The sequence below is a fragment of the Thalassophryne amazonica genome, chromosome 3, assembly GCF_902500255.1.
Source record: "Thalassophryne amazonica chromosome 3, fThaAma1.1, whole genome shotgun sequence".
Classification (NCBI taxonomy): domain Eukaryota; kingdom Metazoa; phylum Chordata; class Actinopteri; order Batrachoidiformes; family Batrachoididae; genus Thalassophryne; species Thalassophryne amazonica.
Window position 1 is genome coordinate 131,777,131 of NC_047105.1, and position 15,980 is coordinate 131,793,110.

Below are 15,980 nucleotides of genomic sequence, written 5' to 3' on the forward strand. Positions count from 1 at the left end.
AGTAGAGAGCATGTGCTCTACATTCAGGCCGCAGCGACTGTGCCCGACTGTTTAAACTGCTCTCTCCTGTCCAACATTTGCGACTGCACCTCGACACTTCCCGAATGTGGGTTAAATTTCCATTCGTACAGCATTCGGGCTCATTCATGCTCTCATGTGATGGGGGTCTAAATGGGGTGTTATTCTTACTGCATTCTGACAGCATGTTGGGATTCGTACTGTGTTCCACGTGGCAGTCGGACTGCATTCGCGAGCTATTGTGCACGGCGTGTGCAGGGATCATTCGAGGTGGGTCGAGGCACACTCTGAGTATTCGGACAGCATTTTTGCACATTTCTTAATCCCTCCCAGATGTGGCACGAATTGTGTTATGTTTTCCCCTTTGGGCCTGATTCGGCTTCATTGCTGCTTGTTCGTACTAAGTGTGACGGGGTCCTTATGGATGACAGACTGTGTGTTCGTGAATGGCACTTTGTTAATGTGGCTAAAGCAGTTGTGTGATTGTGTGGAGAGAACTGAGCCTCTGCAGCAGAGATCCATGGTTCTGTCCATCACCCTCCCCGTGCTCTGTGAAGCAGTGTTTTGGACCGAGGCCCAGGACTGAGCCTGAGGTATGTGGCGCTGCTCCAGCCTCTCCAGAGCACTGACTCTCACTGACATTACATCAGCTGAGACAGCTGAGTGTGATGTAGTGTCCACAGCTTTCTGCAAGAGTGAAGCAACTGATGATCCCTTCCTAGTTCTGAAACTGCGAGGTGTAATGTAATCAAACCAACGTGGCTACCCAAGAAAACCTACTGCTGGCGATGGCTGCACGCATCGTACGAGGGATGGAAGAGCTGGTAGCATCAAGCAGCCAGTTAGTCTGGAGCTTGGCACATCGGACCTTAAGGAGGTGGTACCATCACGGACTGATGCCCTGTCGGCGTTTCCTGGAACCGTGGTTTAGGATTGGAAAATGTTACCAGGTACGACAGCTCCCTGAACAATGGCTGTTAGTGATTTTGGCAAAAAGAACAAAGAGATTGTGCAAAACAGTACAAGCATCCAAAGTATTGTTTTATTGGCTGCACGTGTCTAGCTGGGGGATACTGAGTTTTTCATGACTTAAAATCTAACTTGAACTAAACAAACTTCAGTGAGCTCTGGTTTGTTGTATTAATGTGAACATTCGAAAAAAAAAAAAGGAAAAAAAAACTTTTTTGTCAGTTATAGCTCTTATAATTATCTGTACCGTGGCACGTATGACAGTCCAATGCAGCCGGACAACTAGCTGTAGAGATGAAGGACTTTAAGATTGTCTTTTGAATGCTGAAAGACTAAATGTTCTTTGCTTTTGTAATATCTTGCTTGTTTTTCTCCTTTGATATTACTAATGTGTTACGATACAGTATTTCCTATTACTGTATTACGTATCCTGATTCCATCTACAAAAGATGATATCATTTTCATTTTTGAAGGTTTTGGCTGCCAAAAAAGGAAGAGCCCATTGAGTTTTGTCAATAGCTCAAATTACAGATCTTGAGCACTTAATTAGCTCCATCATGGAAATTATATTTTCCCTTCAGTTTGTTTGCTGTTACTCAAGGTCTACTTTAAAATGAGTTATTATTTTATTTTGTCAGTTGCTCAAAAAGTAATGCACATATTCTGATACCAATTGGAAGGCATGTCTGTTCTCCGTTTATAGAATTATTGGTAGTGACTATAAATGACAACTGTGTTCAGTGTTTCCCTGAGGATTGTGCAATGGTCACGAATGACCAAAATTGAATGTTTTGTCAAACAAGCAATAACAACCATATATTGTAAATCATTGTTTGTAATGTGGGATAACGTAGGTTGAAAAATACCAACTGACAAAAGTAAGAAATGGAAAAAAGCAAAATTATCATTATTTGGAACACAAATCCCTTCACATATTGAAATCTGTCATGATTCATGTTCTGGTGTTCGTTTTCTGATCTCTGGGTTGCCGTCTCGTCCAGTATTAAATCCTACACATTAGATTTCTCATGTTTATCTTAAACTTTGGACTCCACATTATCAGTCTACTAGTGATATCTCCTCTATGTTGTTGTTGCTTTTATTTTGATGATCCTGCTTCCATTGCATGTCACTGGCTTTAATTCCTGGGCACTTGACCTTCTGGATTCACATATATGCTTATTTCCCAATTAATTGGATTGTGCTCTATTTAACTGTCACAGTTCTTTCACTCCAGTGCCTCATTAGTGTAAACAGCTCCTATTCATTCAATTTCTTAGGCGCCAGACTCCGATGGGTCCGGCGCCTGGGGACCAACTCCAAATGTAGAGACACTGTCTTTGAGAAGTGCCTAATCCAGACAGAGTGCCATACCATGTTCTTGTGTCTATTCCTTGACTTATCTACAGATGAGTGGCTATAAAAGTGAGGATTTGTTTGAGAAATAATCATTATATTAGTTTGTTCAGTTATTTATATGATTTGAAAATGGAGCTACTGTGTATAGAAATGGCCATAATTCCTAAATGGTTCATATGACATTTTGCAGAACTCCTTGAATTAAGATAACATTATCCCCTAAAAGACCATCTTGATTGTTTCATTGCAACTCTCATGGTGGTGTACACATTCTGACATTGCTAATTAGCCTACCAGTTACTGTGTTCATATACAGAAAATGGGAAAGTGTGTGTCTTTGAAGTTTATTGCATAAACACAAAAACTTACAAATACATAGATCTTTAAAGACATACGAAACTACTCTTCACAACCAACCAAGAGAAGGTGTGCTGAATGCTGTTTCTTCATTTTGACTTCACAGTCACTCATCTTCATAACTTAAACAAGCTCATCACAAGAACCAGCATGAAATGCTCACAAATAACAGAATAAATAAACAATTATTTATCATTACAGTTCCCTCAGAATCCTTTGCACTACTATGAAGTAATGTGCACTGTTTTGATGGTGATAAAGATGAAAGATAAATATAATAATATATTTTCCATATTCGTGCCTGGAATGCCAGGTTGTTGCCTAAATACCTGTCCCTCTACTCAACAAAGCCAGTGTCTGTGCATGATGGGATATCAAAGAGACTGTGTTGTCAAAAAAAAAAGGTGGTGTTGCAGGTTGGTAATTCTAGAGTAACGGAATTAGAATCAGAGCAAAAAATATGGCCAGATTTTGCTGTCATTGTAATTCTGCCGGTCTAAATAGCAATGCACCAGAATGAGCACATGCAGCTCTTAAAGGCAATGACGGATGGTGTAGTTCATGATGCAAACCAAAACGCACCTATGATTGACTAAATGCAACCCCTTTGTACCCTGCTCCTTACTTTACACTCAGGATTACATGTGCCACGTAAAGCACAGTTTGGACACACGCCAAATGCACCTGTCCCATGTCCTGTACACCGTGCATTAAGGATTGTCCCTCAGTTTCCAGTAGTTATCACTTGAAGAATGTGCTGCACCCCTGCCCTCTGTCTCTTTGCAGCATTACACAGTGGGAGTGGCTCAGCTGAAGTGACATCAGTTGTAAAGATAGTACGACTGCTCTGTCTGACAGTGTGTCAGAAACTTAACTTAACTTTTTTTTCTTATATAGCGCCAAATCACAACAAACAGTTGCCCCAAGGCGCTCCATATTGCAAGACAAGGCCATACAATAATTATGAAAAACCCCAACGGTCAAAATGACCCCCTATGAGCAAGCACTTGGCCACAGTGGGAAGGAAAAACTCCCTTTTAACAGGAAGAAACCTCCAGCAGAACCAGGCTCAGGGAGGGGCAGTCTTCTGCTGAGACTGGTTGGGGCTGAGGGAAAAAAACAGGAAAAAGACATGCCGTGAAGGGGGGCAGAGATCGATCACTAATGATTAAATGCAGAGTGATGCATACGGAGCAAAAAGAGAAAGAAACAGTGCATCATGGGAATCCCCCCACAATCTACGTCTAAAGCAGCATAACCAAGGGATGGTCCAGGGTCACCCGATCCAGCCCTAACTATAAGCCTTAGCGAAAAGGAAAGTTTTAAGCCTAATCTTAAAAGTAGAGAGGGTATCTGTCTCCCTGATCTGAATTGGGAGCTGGTTCCACAGGAGAGGAGCCTGAAAGCTGAAGGCTCTGCCTCCCATTCTACTCTTACAAACCCTAGGAACTACAAGTAAGCCCGCAGTCTGAGAGCAAAGCGCTCTAATGGGGTAATATGGTACTATGAGGTCCCTAAGATAAGATGGGACCTGATTATTCAAAACCTTATAAGTAAGAAGAAGAATTTTAAATTCTATTCTAGAATTAACAGGAAGCCAATGAAGAGAGGCCAACACGGGTGAGATATGCTCTCTCCTGCTAGTCCCCGTCAGTACTCTAGCTGCAGCATTCTGAACCAACTGAAGGCTTTTTAGGGAACTTTTAGGACAACCTGATAATAATGAATTACAATAGTCCAGCCTAGAGGAAATAAATGCATGAATTAGTTTTTCAGCATCACTCTGAGACAAGACCTTTCTGATTTTAGAGATATTGCGTAAATGCAAAAAGGCAGTCCTACATATTTGTTTAATATGCGCTTTGAAAGACATATCCTGATCAAAAATGACTCCAAGATTTCTCACAGTATTACTAGAGATCAGGGAAATGCCATCCAGAGTAACGATCTGGTTAGACACCATGCTTCTAAGATTTGTGGGGCCAAGTACAATAACTTCAGTTTTATCTGAGTTTAAAAGCAGGAAATTAGAGGTCATCCATGTCTTTATGTCTGTAAGACAATCCTGCAGTTTAGCTAATTGGTGTGTATCCTCTGGCTTCATGGATAGATAAAGCTGGGTATCATCTGCGTAACAATGAAAATTTAAGCAATACCGTCTAATAATACTGCCTAAGGGAAGCATGTATAAAGTGAATAAAATTGGTCCTAGCACAGAACCTTGTGGAACTCCATAATTAACTTTAGTCTGTGAAGAAGATTCCCCATTTACATGAACAAACTGTAATCTATTAGACAAATATGATTCAAACCACCGCAGCGCAGTGCCTTTAATACCTATGACATGCTCTAATCTCTGTAATAAAATTTTATGGTCAACAGTATCAAAAGCAGCACTGAGGTCCAACAGAACAAGCACAGAGATAAGTCCACTGTCCGAAGCCATAAGAAGATCATTTGTAACCTTCACTAATGCTGTTTCTGTACTATGATGAATTCTAAAACCTGACTGAAACTCTTCAAATAGACCATTCCTCTGCAGCTGATCAGTTAGCTGTTTTACAACTACCCTCTCAAGAATCTTTGAGAGAAAAGGAAGGTTGGAGATTGGCCTATAATTAGCTAAGATAGCTGGGTCAAGTGATGGCTTTTTAAGTAATGGTTTAATTACTGCCACCTTAAAGGCCTGTGGTACATAACCAACTAAAGAAAGGGATGAGCTCCATCAGATCGTGGTTTTTGTTTTATTGCAGTGAGTTAATGATGTAATATCTGATGTCAGTTTGAGACGTGCGGCAGTGGCCCCTGCAAAAGAAAACATTGTTTGTTGCATTTTGTGCAAAGAGAGATGAGGAATGTCGAAAGTGTTTGATGCATTTATAGGAGCATTGTATTCTGAAAATATATTAAAAAAAACATCTATCATATGTAATTAGTGTTATTGTCCAATCTATAATCAAGGCCTCTACAAGCAAGTGTGAAATTCTTTATTTTGGTCTCTGAATGACTTGTTGTTTTATTAATCCAGTGAGTTAAGAGTCTGTAGCAATAGTTGAACGCAAGTATACCACCATGTTAGCGTGAGTGCAGATGAAACTGTGTTGATGAGAAACATAAATCTGAGTGAGGTCTGATGAGTGGATAATAATCAGGAACAGTCTAAGTAAAGTGACAGATTGTTGTGTTGTTGAGAACAATATGTCCTCCTCCGCTGCAGTTTAGCAGCGTGCCATGTGGCCACAAAGGACATCAACACGAGCCTCACTTTCCATCACAGAGCCTGAGCTCTGGCAGCCTGGACGCCACGTGTTTGTTTTATACTGAAAATACAGGCTGTCGTGTGACACTACAAAGTCAGTGCACAACAAACAGCATTGTGTCAGCATGACAACATGCTGGCTGGCACTGATCTTATACCCTCACTCAGTGATGCAGTGAATAAAGCGTTGACAGGAGAAAGACTGTTTCAGAGTCAGTCCAGAGAGACAAGTCATAGAGCGAAGTGTCAAAGCTGCACACTTAAATACTTCATTAGGAATGGTCTGCTCCGTTTGGTGAGCCTACATTGACTAATTCTGGGCATCATGTTCCTGGGCGTGTGGAGGCAACTTGAATGCAGCAGTTTCATGAAAAGGCTTGTTACATTCCAGTGCCGTCTGGTCCGGTGTTGCAAATGATGTTTTAGAAAAATGAAATCAAGCTGTAATCCAAATGTATAAGTAACTAGCTGGGGTACCCGATGCCTGGGTTAACCTGTTTCAGACATAAGCCAAATGCCAATCATTTTAATCAAAACAATTGCCCAACATTTGTTTTTGTAATGCTGATGTCTTATAAATATAATAGTTAATGGGCTAAAATTTGTCCAGCACAACTACGAGGTCTGTTAGAAAAGTATCCAACCTTATTATTTTTTTCAAAAACCATATGGATTTGAATCACGTGTGATTACATCAGACATGCTTGAACCCTCATGGGCATGCGAGAGTTTTTCACGCCTGTCGGTTACATCATTCGCCTGTGGGCAGTCTTTGAGTGAGGAGTGGCCCACCCTCTCGTCGTTTTTTCATTGTTTAGGAATGGCTCAGAGACTGCTGCTTTGTTTGATAAACGTTTTTTCAAAAACTGTAAGGCACAACTGAGTGGACACCATTCGATAAATTCAGCTGGTTTTCGGTAAAAATTTTAACGGCTGATGAGAGATTTTTGTCTGGTCGCTTTAAGGACGGCCCACGGTGCCTGACGGCGATCTGCGCTTCGAGGCGGCGTCGTAACCGACTTGAGTGGGCAAATGCTCACATTCGCTGGCGTTTGGCACGTTGGAGAGGTGTTCTCTTCACGGATGAATCCCGGTTCACACTGTCCAGGGCAGATGGCAAACAGCGTGTGTGGTGTCGTGTGAGTGAGCGGTTTTCTGATGTCAATGTTGTGGATCGAGTGGCCCATGGTGGCGGTGGGGTTATGGTATGGGCAGGCGTCTGTTATGGACGAAGAACACAGGTGCATTTTGTTGATGGCATTTTGAATGCACAGAGATACTGTGACGAGATCCTGAGGCCCATTGTTGTGCCATACATCCAAGAACATCACCTCATGTTGCAAGGATCTGTACACAATTCTTGGAAGCTGAAAATGTCCCAGTTCTTGCATGGCCGGCATACTCACCAGACATGTCACCCATTGAGCATGTTTGGGATGCTCTGGACCGGCGTATACGACAGCGTGTACCAGTTCCTGCCAATATCCAGCAACTTCGCACAGCCATTGAAGAGGAGTGGACCAACATTCCACAGGCCACAATTGACAACCTGATCAACTCTATGCGAAGGAGATGTGTTGCACTGCATGAGGCAAATGGTGGTCACACCAGATACTGACTGGTATCCCCCCCCAATAAAACAAAACTGCACCTTTCAGAGTGGCCTTTTATTGTGGACAGTCTAAGGCACACCTGTGCTCTAATCATGGTGTCTAATCAGCATCTTGATATGGCACACCTGTGAGGTGGGATGGATTATCTCAGCAAAGGAGAAGTGCTCACTATCACAGATTTAGACTGGTTTGTGAACAATATATTTATATATTTTTGTTGAGTGTATATACTCGTAGATGAATAGAATAGAATAGTCTTTATTATAATTGTATGGGGGGGCAAGAAACTGGGGGTGCTCCCACAGAGCTACTGTACACCACAAAAAGAAAAAAAGACATGCATCACAAAAAAATGTTTAAATATGAAACATGTACTGTAAACTGATATATATATATATATATATATATATATATATATATATATATATATATATAGATATATATATATATATATATATATATATATATATATATATATATATATATATATATATATACAAGGTCTGTCAATAAAGTATAGGTCCTTTTTATTTTTTTCAAAAACTATATGGATTTCATTCATATGTTTTTACGTCAGACATGCTTGAACCCCCGTGTGCATGCGTGAGTTTTTCCACGCCTGTCGGTGACATCATTCGCCTGTGAGCACTCCTTGTGGGAGGAGTCGTCCAGCCCCTCGTCGGAATTCCTTTGTCTGAGAAGTTGCTGAGAGACTGGCGCTTTGTTTGATCAAAATTTTTTCTAAACCTGTGAGACACATCGAAGTGGACACGGTTCGAAAAATTAAGCTGGTTTCAGTGAAAATTTTAACAGCTGATGAGAGATTTTGAGGTGATTCTGTCGCTTTAAGGACTTCCCACGGTGCGAGACGTCGCTCAGCGCTCTCAGGCGCTGTCGTCAGCCTTTTCAAGCTGAAAACCTCCACATTTCAGGCTCTATTGATCCAGGACGTCGTGAGAGAACAGAGACGTTTCAGAAGAAGTCGGTTTCAGCATTTTATCCGGATATTCCACTGTTAAAGGAGATTTTTTTTAATGAAAGACGTGCGGACGGGTCCGCGCGTCGGGACGCAGCCGCCGCAACGCAGCCGCCGCGACGCAGCCGCCGCGACTCAGCCGCCGCGACGCAGCCGCCGCGACGCTCCGCCACAGGAAAAACACCTCCGTTGGTAGCCTTAAGGACAAGTTGGAACATGTCCTGCTGTTAAACAATTTCTCATATACTCACTCCACTGAAAGCCATCAAAAGCCGCCTGGATTTTACAAATGGCTATCAACACGGAGGTGTTTTTCCTGTGCCGCCACACCGCGTCGGCTGTGTCCCGACGCGCGGACCCGTCCGCACGTCTTTCATTAAAAAAATCTCCTTTAACAGTGGAATATCCAGATAAAATGCTGAAACCGACTTCTTCTGAAACTTCTCTGTTCTCTCACGACGTCCTGGATCAATAGAGCCTGAAATGTGGAGGTTTTCAGCTTGAACAGGCTGACGACGGCGCCTGAGAGCGCTGCGCAATGTCTCGCACCGTGGGAAGTCCTTAAAGCGACAGAATCACCTCAAAATCTCTCATCAGCCGTTAAAATTTTCACTGAAAACCAGCTTAATTTTTTGAACCGTGTCCACTTCGATGTGTCTCACAGGTTTAGAAAAAATTTTGATCAAACAACGCGCCAGTCTCTCAGCAACTTCTCAGACAAAGGAATTCCGACGAGGGGCTGGACGACTCCTCCCACAAGGAGTGCTCACAGGCGAATGACGTCACCGACAGGCGTGGAAAAACTCACGCATGCGCACGAGGGTTCAAGCATGTCTGACGTAAAAACATATGAATGAAATCCATATAGTTTTTGAAAAAAATAAAAAGGACCGTTACTTTATTGACAGCCCTTGTATATATATATATATATATATATATATATATATATATATATATATATATATATATATATATATATATATATATCATCTCCACCTGCATGCTGAAATTGCTTACATTGATTTTTTTTTTTTTTTTTTTTTTATAATCATTCTGTGTTCTGAACTCTGCCAATATCATCACTGTTGTCAGATTGAAGGTCTCCTCCAAGGTTTCATTGTCATCTAAATAAGGCTCAAAACCATAAGGCTGTGTCCCCACAGTTTCATCAGACATTTTCAGAATCACCTTCAGACGGGACTTAAAAAAAGATTGTCCGAAAACAGTTTGACCTACAATGTGCTTACAGTTGATTTGGGGTTGAATCAGCAGGTCCTGTTCTCGTGATGACGTAGCAACAATATGGCCGCAGCTGACGGCTGAAATAAAGTGCAGGCTTCCAATAGCTGTTGTTTATCCTCCACCTTTGCACTTATCATCAACTTTTATTGTTTAGGATGTTTTAAAATATCAACATTTCATCATTTTTAGTGATTATTTGTGCACATTTTTTGGTGTCACTTACTCTTTAAGGCGGTGATTGAACAGTGGGACACAGAAGCCGGTGCTGTTAAGGTGCTAAAGGCAGGAGGAGTGTGAGTGTGAGTGTGTGTATCCATGGGTGTTTGCAGTACACATAAAGATAGCAGAGCTGAAACAGGAGGAACCGACTGCCAATCTTTGTGTCATGTGATGAAATCAAGGTCTGAGGTCAGATTATCTATCACTCAGTGGTGCACCAAGTAGTCCGTAACCCTAAAAAATGTCCATTTCATGCTGATCTTCATTCCTCTCCGCTGGTTCCAGCATTTCTGGCCTTATTAAATTGGAATTTTATGTTTACTTGCAGAGCAATGCATGAACATATTAAACTCCCGTCTGAAATCACTTCTTCAGGTCATGCACTTTCTGATACTGACTCACAAACACCAAAAAGCAGGGGACCCCAGACGTCCCTTTCCACCTCTGACTGGGGGATCCCGAGGCGTTCCTAGGCCAGTGTGGAGATATAATTTCTCCACCTGGCTGTTCCCCGGGGTCTCCTCTCAGATGGATGTGCCTGGAACACCTCCCAAGGGAGGTGCCCAGGGGGCATCCTTACCAGATGCCTGAACCACCTAAGCTGGCTCCTTTCAGTGTGAAGGAGCAGCAACTCTACTCAGAGCTCCCCATGGATGACCGAGCTTCTCACCCTATCTCTAAGGCCACCCTCCTAAGGAAGCCCATTTCGGCTGCTTGTACTCGCGATGTAGTTCTTTCGGTCATGACCAAACCCTCTTGACCACAGGTGAGAGTAGAAACGAAGACTGATCAGTGATTCAGAACATGTGGCTGTAGAACAGATGATACGATCACAAAATTGATAATCGACCTTTGGCCTAGGGTACTCTGGTACCATGTACACTTATGAGCATCCTTATGTTTGAACATGGTGTTCATTATGGACAACCCATGAATAACACAGAAGTCCAGTAATAAACAACTGCTCGGGTTTAGATCATTCCTCCCAATCACGACCATCCAGGTGTCTCTCTCATTGCCCACGTGGGCGTTGAAGTCCCCCAGCAGAACAATGGTGTCCCCCACCGGAGCCCCATACAGGACTCCATTCAGAGACTCCAAGAAGGCCGAATACTCCAAACTGCTGTTCGGTGCATACACGCAAGCAACAGTCAGAGTTCCCCACCACCACCCGAAGGTGCAGAGAGGCAACCCTCTCATCTACCGGGGTAAGCTCCAACATAGTGGCACTCAGCCGGGGAATCGTGAGTATCTTGAGGCTGTGCATGGAGGCGAGGCCCACCAGATGTAACTGGTAATGCTCCACCTCCTGCACAAGCCCCACCTCCTTCACCCACAGCAAGGTGACGTTCCAAAACCCCAGAGCTAGCCCCTGCTGCCCAGGTCTGGTCCATCAAGGCCCTCGATTTTCACTGCCACCCATGGAACAGTGCACGCGACACCAGTGGTTCCCCATGTGGGTTGTGAGCCCACAGACTTTAAATAGCCCACAGGGCTATTTAAATACTGTATTAAATGCAATGTATTTGTGGAAAAGAAATAGAATCAAAGTATCACAATGTGACATCAAGTGTTTGCAGAAACGACTGAACACAGACATATGAATGGACTATTGTCAGCCCAGAACAATGACATGTCCTGCTTTCATTTTAAACAGCTGGCAAAATTCAATTAAGCTTCACACTCAGATGTCTGTCTTTGGTCCTTTTTTTAAACAGAGAACAAAAAAGATGGATGACAGTGGGTTTTTTTTTGGCATTTATGTCTAAAACTAAAGGAGTTTTTAGTGTTAAGACACTTGTAACAAATCATCAAGAACAGCTGTAGAATGATTTATTGGGTTCTAAAATGCATTTTGAGATCACTGGCTTTGGCTGATGCCTGTGCACATTAGGCCATTAAACACACACACACACCTGCTGTCATACCTGACACGTGAACATTTCCATGTGGCTTGTGTAGAACGATGCTAAGACTCTCCTTTAATACGGCACTTAAGGAAGGGCAATGAAGCCCTAACGAAACAAGAAATCTGGACTTTCATTGACTTTCGTTGGCATCGTTTAACCTTTGCGCAGCTTCGTTCCTGCAGCTGGCGCTTTGTCAGGATATTTAAACTGGTGAAAAATCTGAACGAAGGCCAACGAAAACCTCAATTCGTCCGTGTTTCATTTTGCTGTCGTTCTTGACGTTTTTAAACGTTTGTTTAGTTTTTGTGACATTATTGTTTAGTTTGACTTCGTTTGACCAGCTCAAGTTCTTGATCAGCTGCAGCTGGTGGAAATAACCGCACACAGGGGTTCAGTGTGCGCATTCACATGGACTGATCAATTTACTGTTTTGATATATTCAATCATCTTTACACTTATATTTATTCCCTGTTTTGAGAGTTTTATGTTATAAATCAATATATATACAGCAGTGACCACAGCACACCGGAGATTTTTTGTTTTTTTCATTTTAGATGCAGACAGATGTCTTAAGCCAGTGGGAATGAGTGTTTTAAAATGGTGGGAAACATGCAAAAGCTATAACATTACCTGACAGAAAACACGAGGACTGAAACAGAGACACATATCAATCAGTCACCAATTATAAAACCAAAACCCTCAAATCCAAACCTTTTAAGAGGTGAACGTATCCAAGGAAAACCAAAAGAGCTGACATCTGTCTTCCATGGTGGACACATATGAGATTCTGTCCCTGCCAAAAGTAATGTAATGACAAGAGCCATTAATTAGTTTTTCTATATAGTGTTTGAGATCAGTCTCTGCTTTTATTGTCTGGTATTTGTGTGCACGTTACGTGGTACATCAGGACCAGGTTTGAGAACCGCTGTGTTAAACACTGGTGATACAAACTCAGATTTTTGTGCACCCAAAGATATAGGGCAGCGCAGCCTCATTTGAACCCTGCATGATATCGCGGGATTTGACCACTTATGGGGACCACCGGTCCCGTCGCACAATACTAAGACAGCATCACTTCACACGGATAAACTGTGTATTGTTTTGTTTTCAGCTGCAGTCACCGAAGCAGTTGCGAAAAGTGCAGTGATTTTTGGTTCCCGGTGGAGAAGGGAAGACGAGGCAAACAGCCTGCACAGCTAACCAGAGCAGCTACGTTTTCTCGCCTGCAAAACCGCCTCGATATGTTTGAGCTCCGGGTCATAAACAAACCACAACACATGAAAATTCAGTAAGGTATATCTTATATATTATATTCCAAATCTAAGGTGGAACTATGCCAGTATACAAAGGTATATCTAAAAAGGAAGAGTAAAATAGAGTAGAAAAGAGTAGAGTAGAGCCACTTAGGTGCCTGGTCTTGAGAACCAGGGATGGTAGGTTCATGTTCACTTTCCACCACATCGTCACTTTTTTTTTTGCATTTTCACTTTGTTTGCTGTGTAATTTACCCAAAAACTCAGAGACGGCTGTCCCTGGATGTGGGATTATTGCATCATATGTCATATTTTAACCCTTTAACGCCCGTCTTCAAACAAGACTGCGCTACCCAATTGTATCATCACTGTCAGGTGTTTCTTGTGACCTAAGATTTTTTTAAACTATTATGTGCCTGATTTACTAAAGGTTTGTGTGTGTGTGTGTGTGTGTGTGTGTGTGTGTGTGTGTGTGTGTGTGTGCACACATTTATCAGAATCCATTTCAGCTGCTTTTGTGTTGCTCCACTGCTCAATCTCCATATAACTGGTGTTTGACAATGACTTTTATTCCAGAATTAATTAAAGTTAAAGCAAATTAGAGTTAAACATTTCCAAGCAAAGTGCAAGACTGTTTGAAGAAGGTAACGTACAGTTCAGCGAACAGCACTGCCAAGAACAGATTCCGTGTCTTCTGCGAGCATTTTTTTTTCACATAATTTTTACAGTGCACATTCAGTTTGTGCTTTTATTGTGTGCGTGCGTGTGTGCATGCATGCGTGTGCACACATATGCTTGCACAGGTTTTTTTAAAGCTGGCTTGCTGAGCTGATACAGCTGAAAGCACCGCTCCCAAAGTGCACCTTGTGACGAAATATTTTATATGTGAAGTTAAAAATATAAATCTGTAAATGCATACACGCTTACAATCTGCATTATTATAACACAGAACCTGTGGGTTCACAGAGCTTCTTGTAGGTTCGTTGAGGAGTGTTTGGAAAAGTGAAGAGCAGAAAGTGACACTTCCTGTAAACACACAGCAGTCTTTATTCGGTCATTAAAATTGTTTTAAAATTAGTTTTTCTATTTTTCATGGCTTTGACATCTTTACCAGTAATAGAAAAGGTGTTAATTATTTAATGTTGCTAGGTCTATTCTCTAGAGGGGTGCAGTACATGTGACTCAACACACCTAAATGAAAATCAACACACCACACAGCTATGCTACAGGTGTGATGTTTGCAGTGTGTTTCAGGTCTTATGTGTTCCAGTATTTTTGTTAACCTCAAATCCGATGATGATCTGACAAAAAAAAAAAAAAAAAAAGTGCAACGTATTAAATAGATATTTCTCAGGAACTACCGGAAATTGTAGTCTCACATTCATCTTTTCATCTCAACCCCAAATGTGTTCAGTGTGTCTTCAGAGAAATAGTAGCAAAATTAAAATCGGAATGCAGTGCCAACTAAAGTAAAAGCCGATTAAAGTTAAACAAAGTGCAAGACGGTTTGAAGAAGGTAACAGTCCAGTTCAGTGAACAGCACTGCCAAGAACAGAAATAAAGGGGGCAGAGTAAAGCAGGATGTTACAGAGTTAAATGTGTGATGAAAGGCTGACGTCCACGCTTTTCTTCTGCAGATGGCAGAGGGCCGTCAGTGCCAAATTCACCTCCTTGACAGCAGGAAGCTGGAGCTGCTGGTTCAGGTACACTTCAGCTTTCTCATGATCAATGATCATGTTTAATTATTTCATAGTTTTTATTTCACATGGAGACACTTTTCCTTAATCGTCACTAATGCAGACGGGCAACACTGCTGCATGTCTGCAGGTCGCTGGCTTTGGCAGCCAGACAGACAGTTTGCCACTTTCAGTAAATCTCCCCCCCCCCCCACTTGACCACATGTAGAAAAGCACAGCTTTCAATTTCCAGTGCTGTACTGCCACCTTGTGGTGGTTACCCTGTACTGTAAATTAAAGACCGTGATGTTCACACAAACGTCCACATAGTGAGGTTTTATTTATGTTTGCTATAACAAAACAAAAATAAGTGAGTAAAAATACTGGAGAAAATAATAATAATAATAATAATAATATTGCCATCAGTGCATTCATCTTTGATGGGTTCAAACTTGTATCTTCCTATGTCCTCTTTAATGTGATATGTGAAATTCAGTGTATATTCTGAAACTAATTTGCTGTCATTGTCAATCTGTCAACATTTCAGCCCAAGCTTCTGTCTCGTGAGTTGTTAGATATGGTGTCTTCACATTTCAACCTGAAGGAAAAAGAATACTTTGGATTGTGCTTCATAGATGACACGTGAGTACGGTTCATAATCCAAAAGCTTTGTAAACCATTCAGGAAAAAGTACATTCATATGTGTGAACTGGACTCATTAATCCCCACTGGACAAAAGGACAAAAGGGGGACATTGACTTGCACATTGTCCATGTGTCCACATGCATTTTGCATCACTACTCTTAGCTTCATAGTGGAGTAGAGCAGAGAAGGATTTTCTTTCACCAAAACAGATCAAATCCAAGCTTGCATCTCAGATGTACCTTCTGGCAATTTGTAGTGAAACTTTCAGTTATTCTTTTGAAGAAAATCCTCCTCTATACCACTTCATCATGAAGATGGATAACTGGTGATACAAAATGCAAAGCTTGCACTGTGCATATTTTCTCCTATCACAGCCACATAAGCCTATAACTTCTTCTGGGTTGTCTGGGTGTCTTGGTGGCTTTCCTCACTCTTCTACTTCTTGCACAGTCACTCAGTTTTTGAGAACTGTCGACTCCATGCA

At 41.8% G+C, this 15,980-nt stretch overlaps 1 protein-coding gene across 1 annotated transcript in view; it reads left to right on the plus strand.

Annotated features, from left to right (window-relative positions):
* Positions 1-795: 795 nt before the first annotated feature.
* frmd4ba (FERM domain containing 4Ba) overlaps positions 796-15,980 on the plus strand; it is a 152,095-nt gene continuing 136,910 nt past the window's right edge. Inside the window, exons 1-3 of the mRNA XM_034167457.1 lie at positions 796-968; positions 14,813-14,878; positions 15,399-15,493. Of these exons, the coding sequence (XP_034023348.1) occupies positions 807-968; positions 14,813-14,878; positions 15,399-15,493 (323 nt within the window). The 5' untranslated portion in view covers positions 796-806. The remainder of the gene's footprint in view (positions 969-14,812; positions 14,879-15,398; positions 15,494-15,980) is intronic.